The sequence below is a fragment of the Dama dama genome, chromosome 10 (genome assembly GCF_033118175.1).
Source record: "Dama dama isolate Ldn47 chromosome 10, ASM3311817v1, whole genome shotgun sequence".
NCBI lineage: Eukaryota > Metazoa > Chordata > Mammalia > Artiodactyla > Cervidae > Dama > Dama dama.
The window spans coordinates 5,768,318-5,777,783 of record NC_083690.1 but is presented as its reverse complement, the minus strand read 5'-3'; the positions used below and the strand labels follow the sequence as shown (position 1 = coordinate 5,777,783).

The 9,466-nt window shown below is 58.3% G+C and overlaps 1 protein-coding gene across 1 annotated transcript; it reads left to right on the top strand.

The window, feature by feature from the left end:
- Window positions 1-241: 241 nt before the first annotated feature.
- On the top strand, window positions 242-8,942 carry NAGPA (N-acetylglucosamine-1-phosphodiester alpha-N-acetylglucosaminidase). The gene is made up of 11 exons (XM_061152785.1): window positions 242-395; window positions 498-953; window positions 1,912-2,051; window positions 3,009-3,117; window positions 4,163-4,291; window positions 4,743-4,948; window positions 5,053-5,100; window positions 6,150-6,278; window positions 6,439-6,570; window positions 6,657-6,720; window positions 8,142-8,942. Exons 1-11 carry the CDS (start codon window positions 310-312, stop codon window positions 8,350-8,352), a joined length of 1,710 nt encoding a protein of 569 aa, XP_061008768.1. The 5' UTR covers window positions 242-309; the 3' UTR covers window positions 8,353-8,942.
- The last annotated feature ends 524 nt before the right edge of the window (window positions 8,943-9,466 follow it).

Here is a 9,466-nt window from a genome sequence, read left to right as displayed (position 1 = left end):
ATGGTTCCAAAAATGTGTATTATGGATAAAGCGCAAACGGTAACAATAGGTAAAGACAAGTAAAAAGTACACAGAGGTTCTTTACACTACTTTGTCAACTTTCCCGTAGACCTCAATATTGCAACAACGTAAAACGTTCCCGCCACCCCAGAACCCCGCCCCCTCTAAAAAAATTAACACAGCAAGTTATCAGGAGTACATCTCGCGATATCCGAAGAAGTACAAATGCTTCAGAGCGAAGCGCTGTCAACCGTGCGTGGCCCTGGGTCACGTGTGGTAGGCTCACGTGACCGGAGGTCCGACTCCAACATGGCGTCCTCCATGGGTCGCTTCCTTCTCTTCTTCATTGGGCTGCGCGGCTGCCTACTGGAGGCATCCGGCGACTTCGGCTCGGGGTGAGTAACAGCTTTCGCGGGGGCAAGTCCGATTGTGGGGGGGTTCCCCCAGCCCGAGGCACAGCACTCCGAACTCTCGTGTGCCCCCCCCCCTCCCCGCAGGGCCTCCCGCGACGACGACGTGCTCCTGCCCTACTCCCGCGCGCGCGCGCGCCTCCCCCGGGACTGCACAAGAGTCCACGCCGGCCGCCTGGAGCACGAGAGCTGGCCGCCGGCCGCCCCGACCGCCAGCGCCCACCGCCCCTCCGTGCGCACCTTCGTCTCGTACTTCGCAGACCGCGCGGTGCCAGGTCATCTGACGCGAGCGCCCGAGCCCCTGCGCACCTTCTCGGTCCTGGAACCCGGAGGACCCGGCGGCTGCGAGTCGAGGCGCCGCGCCACTGTGGAGGAGACGGCGCGGCCGGCCGGCTGCACCGTCGCCCAGAACGGCGGCTTCTTCCGCATGGAGACGGGCGAGTGCCTGGGCAACGTGGTGAGCGGAGGGCGGCGGGTGAGCAGCGCCGGGGGGCTGCAGAACGCGCAGTTCGGGATCCGCCGCGACGGGACTCTGGTCACCGGGTGAGGAGGCAGGGTGTCCGGTAACTGTTGAGGGCAGAGGGCCTGAGAGTCGAGATGTAGCCGTGCCGCTGTGTTCAAGTCGCCTAACCACGCTGAGCCTCCGTTTCCGCATCTCCAGGAAGGGGAAGGTAGTACCTTCCTCGTAGAGTTTATTGTCTTTCAGTTTGGTATGTTGCTTGCTTTGTGTCGGTCTGTGTGCTGTGCAGCGGGGGTATGGCTGTGAACAAGCAAACAGTCTTTGCCTTCAAAAGAGGACACACATAGCCCCCATTACTGATGAAAAATTCAACAAAATCCAGAGAGATAATTAAGTTAATTTACATTGTATATAAGCAGTGAAGCAATGAACAGGATGAAGTGACTGTAAATAGAGCGTTGAGTTTAGAGAAGGTAATCAGGAAGGACTGGTCTGAGAAGGTGACCTTAATCACATGAGAAAATTAATGTGAAATTTAATCAGAGGTCAACCAGGGTCAAAACTGGAGGAAGAGCATTGCTGTCAGAAGGGACAGCAGGTGCTGAGGCTCAGAGGTGCAGAGGGGCTTGGTGTGTGAGGGACGGAAGGAAGGAGGAAAGTATCAGAGGAGGACAGAACTGATTTTGGTCACTTAAGAGCTTGATCTGATCCTGCCAGACACTAAACAGGCTGAGCCATAGTGGAAAGCAAGGAGGCCAGTTAAGAGGCTGTTGCAGGTGTCAGATGGTAATTTGACTGGGGTGATGGCCTGAGAGGTTGAGGGCTATAGGTGGACTTGAGATCTATTGGGGTTGGTTGTTTTTGTTAAATGAAGTGTGGACTGGGATATGTGGACTGTTTTCAAAGATTGCTTCTAGGACCAGGCAGGTTCCTGGGCATCAGGAGGAATCCAGTAGCCAGGCAGGGGGCGGGGATGGGGACCCCCACTACCCACAGTTTGCCACTGCTGTTGACTGAATCTCACTGCTTCCCTATTTCCAGATACCTGTCTGAAGAGGAGGTGCTGGACACTGAGAATCCGTTTGTGCAGCTGCTGAGTGGGGTCGTGTGGCTGATTCGCAGTGGCAGCATCTACATTAATGAGAGTCAGGCGGCTGAGTGTGAGGATACTCAAGAGACAGGTGGGCAGGGGGCGCCGAGTACCAGAAGATGTGGGTGATGAGTGGGGGTGTTGGCAATAAGTCTTTTGAAAACCTGGATAGGTGGGGTGGTAGGGGAAGTCTTTCCACAAGTTCCAGTCTAGGTATTGGGAATCAGTGGGGATTCCGGCTTCATGAAATGTGTAAGAAAGGAAATAAATATATAGTATACTAAAAAGAGGTGGTTAGTGCTAAGACAGAAGTTGAAGGAATGGAGCTATGAACAAGGCACAGTAGAGGAGTGTTCCTAAAGTGTCTGTGGACCAGCAGCATCAGCGTCACCCAGGATCTTGTTGTAAACTCAGAACTTCAGTCCCTCCTGCTCTGCCTTGAAGCCACAGCATCAGAATCCCTGGGGTGAGGCCCAAGAGTGTGTGTTCTAAGGAGCTCCCTGGGTGATTCTGATTGACATTGGATTTTGAGAACCACTGAGATGTGAATACTGGGACAGGGAAGGTCTGCCATGGCCTAGATGTTTAAACAGGCTGTTTTAGATTATACGGTCAGGGAAGGCCTCGTGGAGGAGGTGACGTAGCTCAGAAGGAGCAAGCCATGGGAAGAGCTGGGGAGAAGCCCAGTCAGCCAGAAGGAACAGAAAGTGTCTGCATGGAATTGCGGGGAGACTGCCAGGAGATGGGGTAGAGTAAGCAGTCCAGGGAAGTCATGCCAGGCTTCGGTAAGGCATTTGGATTTTGAACTTGGGACAGTGGAGGCCGTTGGAGTGTTTTCACCTGGAGGTTGATCTTGCTTGGTTTACAGTGAAGAACAACTCTTTGCCTGCCCTGTGGAGATGGACTGGGACGGGGTTAGGGGGCAGGCAGATAGCTGGGTGCACAGACCCAGAGGTGGAGAGTGGTGTCGGGCTGGCAGGAAGTGGCAGGCAGAGCCCAGAAGGCCTCCCGAAGGGCCAGGCAATCAGCCAGGCTGCCTCTCCTTCAGGTTCCTTCAGCAGATTTGTGAACGTGATCTCAGCCAGGACAGCCGTGGGCCACGACCGGAAGGGGCAGCTGGTGCTCTTGCACGTGGATGGGCAGACGGAGCAGCGGGGGTGAGTCCTGCTCTGAGGAGCCTCAGCCCACCATCAGCTGCCTTTCTGACCCTCAGGTGTTCCCTGGGGATCGTCACACCCACCTGTCCCCTGTCTTCCCACCAGCAGAGGGTCCCTAGGTCTGTCCTACTTCGACGAACTCATCACCTTCCTCACATTTGCTCTCAGTCTCCTTAGGGTCTCATCTCTCCTGAGCTCTGGTTGGGGTGAAACGAAATTATCACAAAGTATCTACTCACAAAGCCGGGAGTAGACTTTGGTTCCCATTCTAGCTCTGCCATATGCTGGCTCTGTGGCAGTGGACAAGTTACTTGACCTCTCTGGGCTCATTTCCTCCTCTGTAAAGTGAGTGTGCTGTGTAACAGATTAGCACAGGCGGCACTGATTTGTTAGATCGGAGCTCTGGAGGTCGGGAGTCAGCGGAGAGCGACCAGTGCTCAGCTAGGTTCTCCTGTTCAGGGTGTCCCACAGAAACCATCCAGTTCTTGGCCAGATGGGGGGCTTATCTGGAGCTTCTGGGAAAGAATTGTCTTGGCAGCCCACTCAGGTTGTTGGCAGAATGCAGTCCTTGGAGTTGTTGGACTGAGGTCTCTGCGTCATTGCTGTCTGGGGGCCTCCCCACTCATGAGGCCGCCCACGTTCCTCCTCACGTGTATACCCTCCTCTTGTGTATTTTCAAGGTGCAGAGGTGTGTCAAATCTATCTAACCCCCTCATATTCCAGTCTCCCTCACTTCGTCTTTTGCCTTAGCCTGAGAAAGCTCTCTGCTTTCAAGGACTCCTGTGATTCCGTTGGGACCACCCAGATCATCCAGGACAGGGTCCCCACATGTGGACGGTTGTGCTGTGTATCCTGACCCAATCATGAGGATGATGTCTAGTTACAGTCATAGCTTCCAAGGATCGGGACAGGCCACTTGAGCTGGGGGAGCACTTAGAAACTTGCCTGCCATAGCGGGTGTGTGATACTGTCCACTGTGGAAAGTAAGGTGCACTAACCTGGAAGCAGATGCCACAAGGTCAGCAGCGCTCGTCTTGTGCCGCAGCATTAACCTGTGGGAGATGGCGGAGTTCCTGCTGAAACAGGACGTGGTCAACGCCATCAACCTGGATGGAGGAGGCTCTGCCACCTTCGTGCTCAACGGGACCTTGGCCAGTTACCCGTCTGATCACTGGTAAGCCCACCAGAGCCCCCTTGCTGAGGTCCAAGGCCAGGCCTGTCCCCGGCTGTCTCATTCAACAAATACTGAGTGCCTGTCATTTGCCAGGCTCCGGGGGTTCAGTAGAGAAGCAAGAGGAGCCGAGATGCCTGCTTCTTGCTGCTTACAGGAAGTGGTATACATAACGTACCAGCACTGCCCAGGGCCGATGGGAGGGGCGGGTGATGATGAGGAAAGACCTGAGGATAGAGAAGCATGAGCTGAGAGCTGGACGGTGCGGAGGTGACTGGGCGAGAGTGGGAGAGCCTTCTGGGCCCAGAACAGCGTGTGCAAAGGCCCTGGGGTGGGAAGAACCTATAAAGGCTGGAGAAGAGACGATGAGGAGAGGCAGCCCTCAGCCCTGCAGTGGGTGATCTGAGGGGTGGCCAGCACCTCAGCCTCTCTTGACGCTCCTGTCCCCCTGCAGCCAGGACAACATGTGGCGCTGTCCCCGCCGCGTGTCCACCGTGGTGTGTGTGCACGAGCCCCGCTGCCAGCCGCCAGACTGCAGCGGCCACGGGACCTGCGTGGAGGGGCGCTGCCAGTGCACCGGGCGCTTCTGGCGGGGTGCTGCCTGCGACGAGCTGGACTGTGGCCCCGCCAACTGTAGCCAGCACAGGCTCTGCACGGAGAGTGAGTGCAGGCTCTGCGGGAGGCAGCTCCAGCCCGGGTGCCCCTCTCTCACGGCCCCAGCCCAGCCCGGCCCTCACCTGGCTTTCTCGGTCTTGTCTTGGCAGCTGGCTGCCGCTGCGAAGCTGGATGGACAGGGTCCAACTGCAGTGAAGGTAAGAGCCCCCGGGCCAGCCTCCTCCCTGGCACCCCGTGGGGCTCTCGGCAGGGGCGATCCTGGGAGCTGCAAGCCTCAGCTGCCTTCATCCCCGCCTCCTGGTCCGCTAGTCTCTTCGCTCTTGTCTCACGCTTTCGCCCCACGTGTAAATCACCATGTCAGTATCCTGCGGCTGCTGCAGCAAGAGTCCGCTAACTCAGGATGGACACAGTCCTTTTTTCCTTCACAGTTCTGGAGGGCAGCACTCCATCTCAGCAGGGCCGCGCTGGCTCTGAAAGGTCTGGGGGAGGATCCTTCCTGCCTCTTCCAGCTCCTGGTGGCCCCCATGTTCCTTGGCTAGTGGCTGCCTCAGCCCAGTCTCTGTCTCTGACTTCACAGGCACAGCCTCCTCCCTTGTCCGGGTCCAGTCTCCTCCTCCGTTCTCTTACACGGACCCCAGGCTCCCCATTTCAAGATCCTTAATTGCATGTGCAGAGACCGTATTTCCAAATAAACTCAACGTTCACAGGTTCTGCAATTGGAACCTGTCTCTGGGAGGACACAGTTCAGATGTGTCCTACAGGACTACTGTCACCCATGGCTTAAATCCTTAGCGGCTTTCTTTGGCACTGAGTGAAAAATCTGAACTCCTCAGCATGACATGCCAGGCCCCAGGCGCTCCGGCCAGGCCCCCCTCCCCACCCCCCACCCTCCAGGCCTGCAGATAGGTCCTCAGAGGCCCCTCCACCCCCCTACCTCGGTGCTCGCTGCTGCTGCACCCGGTCCCCTCCCTCCAGCGCGTGTGTCCTCACTCATCCTGTGACACATGCCTTCTGGCTCACTGGCTGCCTAGACCAGAAGCCTCTCCCTAAACAGAGCAGAGGCTCCATGAGGGCGTGGCCTCAGGCCTGCCACGTGGCAAGCTGTCTGGAACCGCCTTTTGGACGGACACATGAGCCGACAGGGCTGCTTGGGGTGCTGAAGATGGGTTTGCAATCCCCTGGGCCCCAGCCTGGGATGGGAGGGCAGGGCCAGGTTTGACAGAGACCCCCCCTTCGCCCACCCCAGCTTGCACCAGTGGCTTCTTCGGGGAAGACTGTGCCCAGAAGTGTCAGTGTCATAATGGAGCCACCTGTGACCCAGTGCAGGGGACCTGCGCCTGTCCCCCTGGCTTCACTGGAGACACCTGTGTGCAGGGTAAGCAGGAAGGTCCCCTGAGTCAGCCTGGAGGGAGCCCCACCCAGGGGGTGCTTCTACGTCAGCCCGGCTCTGCCCACACCCGGGCACATCCTAGCAGTGCAGAGAGAGGCCTGGCCACCGAGGCCCCCACCGCTGTCCTCCTGGCTCCTCCCTGCAGAGTGTCCGCTCGGCTGGTACGGGCCAGGCTGCCAGAGCCCTTGCAAGTGTGAGCACCAGTGTCCTTGCGACCCCCAGACTGGCAACTGCAGTGTCAACTGGTCACCCACCCTGAGCAGCCTGTTCTCCCGAGGTAGGCACCTCCCAGGGCCCCGCCGGGAGCAGGAGAGGGCAGACCCCTCTTCTCCCAGCCTTCAGCCTCTCCCTGGCCTCTTGCAGTGAAGGAGTGTTTCCCACCTCCCGAGGTCACCGTGAGGGCAGGAGAACTCTCCCTTTTCACCAGGTAGGTGCTTCAGTTGGAACAGGGGCAGGGGAGGGAGGAAAGCGCCTCCTTCCACCTTCAGGGTGTGGCCTCTGCTCTGGGCCCAGGCAGGGCTAGGAGGTGGCCGCTGGGCACCAGGCGACGATTCTCCGGCTTAAGCTCAGGGAGAGTCCCAGCTGATGCAGCCCCCCGAGTGTCCAGGGAGACGCCGAGGACCCTGGCCACCCCCGCAGCGGAGTCCAGGGGGCCGGGTGTGGGCTTGCTTTCTCAGCTTTTGATGCAGAAGCTCTGAGCAATTCACGTCATTTCTCTGGCACCCGGGCGTGTTCACCCCTCGTGTGGGGCCTTTACTTTCTAGCGCAGGTCTTCAACTTGACGTCCAGGTAGGGGGCGTGTATTAGAAGACAGAGCTGGAATCAAGAACCAGTGCTGTCGGTCTGGGAGCCCCCCTTGAAGAACCTCTCTACATAGTTGTCGCCTCCCATGGCCCAGGGCAGTGCCTGGCCCACCCCCTCCAGGTGGAAACCAGGTGTGGGTGTGAATCAAAAACCCCCTGGCCTTGGCCTGGAGGCAGCACCTGGGAGCTCATCACAAAACTCAGATCCCAGGTCCTTCCTGGAGATCCTGACCTGGTGATCAGGTGAGGGCTGGGAGGACAGCCCGGGTGGTGTGCTGGGAAACACACCGGAGCAGGGACGGGGGCACTCAGGAGCCCTGCACCCCGAGCTCAGGTCTCAGGTATGAGATCATGGGGTCCCGCAGCAGTGGGCGGGAGCTGTGGGGGGATGAGGGACAGGCTGCAGGCCCCGCCCCCCGGGCAGTCAGCATGTGTCTGCTTCTGCGTTGAGGATTTCAGACCAAGATTCACACGAAGGAAGAAAGATCATTGGAGGACCGCCCCCCTCCCCCCACCCCTACCCTGCCACATCCCCACCAGCTCCCTGCCTGGGAAGAGGGGGTGTGGGTCCTCGCTGCTCTGTCTGCTTTGAGGATCCTGGAGAGAGCCCACCCTCTGTTGCCAACATCCTCGGGAACCCAGGATGCAGACCGCTGCCTCTTGGGGTGGATTAGGTCCTCAGCTGTGTTTTTTGTGGCATGTACAATGTAACATTTATTGGCAGCAGCTGAAACCCAGAGAGGAGCACATCAAAATCTTTGTTTTTCCCTACTCCTCTTGAAGTACCAGGCAAGGTGGGAGCCTGATATCAGGCAAGGTTTGTCCCACATAATAACTGTCCGCACTGCTCCGGCACGTGTGTGGGGTACGCTCCTCACCCCAGTAGGCCTGTTTGCTCCCCGCTGTGTGGTCCCCGGAGGCCCGTGATGCTGTGCACCTGTTCTGGGAGGAGGAGCAAAGTGGGGGGAAGGAGGGAGCCCCTCCAGCGCCGCCTCAGCCCGAATCGCATCCAGCATCCCTGTTCCGGGTTGTCTCCCACCCGCAGGACCACCTGGCTGGCCATCACCTTGGCCCTGGCTTTCCTCCTGCTGCTCAGCACGGTGGCGAATGTGTCCTTGTTCCTGGGGTCGAGGGCCGCGCGGAGCCGGCACCTGGACGGGGCCTACGTCTACCACCCGCTGCAGGAGGTGAACGGGGAGCCCCCGGCCGCAGAGAAGGAGCAGCTGGGTGACTCCTGTAACCCCTTCAAGGACTGAAGCCTCCCGCTGCTGGTCATGTCCTGTTCCCGAGGCTCATCTCCAGGAGCTCTGACTTCTGCAAGAGGAAGTCCCAAGGCCACCGACCCATCCGGGTAGTCGCGACCTGGGTGCTAAGCCAGGCTTCCGACAGCAACGTGCCTCAGCCCCGCCTGGCCACCTGCCGTGGCAGATGCAATCCAGCACTCCCAGAGGGCCAGCCTCTGTCCCCGCCTGCCTGTGTCTGCTGCTCACGGGGCCTGCCCCCCGCCCCAGGGCCTGCCCGCTGCTGCCAAAGAGCCTCCGCCTCCCGGGGCCGGAGCTGCTGCGAATGGAGCTCGAGATGACCATGCCGCAGCCAAGTGGCAGGGTCCAGCCGTTCCCCTCGGACAAGGGGTGGATTGAAAAGACAACAGGCACGTCACGGGGCCCTTTTTTACAGACCTCACCACTGAACTTGCCCACTGGAATGGTGTTTCCTGTCACGGGAAGCTCCTTAGAAGGGAGGAGGGGTGAAATCATGTTTACAGGCTCTCTATTTTGCCCTGCCGCTGAGTGGGTTTTTCTACCACTTGAATAAATTGATAAATTGATATAACAAAAGAACCTTATCTGAATTAGCAGTTGTGGACTTGAGGGGCTCCTAGGCTTTAACACGTGGGGGACTGCTTAACCAGAGTCAGAGTCAGGATGTGCCCACGGCACGTCCAGCTCCCTGATCTATTTTGTTTAATCCAGAGGTTTCCCAGGTGGCGCTAGTGGTCCCACCTGTCAATGCAGGAGACATAAGAGATGCGGGTTCTATCCCAGGGTCAGGAAGATCCCCTGGAGGACGGTATGGCGACCCACTCCAGTATTCTTGGCTAGAGAATTCCATGGACGGAGGAGCCTGGCGGGCTACAGACCATAGGGTTGCAGAATCAGACACGACTGAAGCGACTTACCACACACGCAGAGGGGTTCTCACTTTCAAGTATATGTAATCACCTGGTGGCTGAGCTGGTAAAGAATCCGCCTGCAATGTGGGAGGCCTGGGTTTGATCCCTGGGTTGGGAAGATCCCCTGGAGAAGAGAAAGGCTACCCACTCCAGGATTCCGGTCTGGAGAATTCCATGAACTGTATAGTCCATGGGGT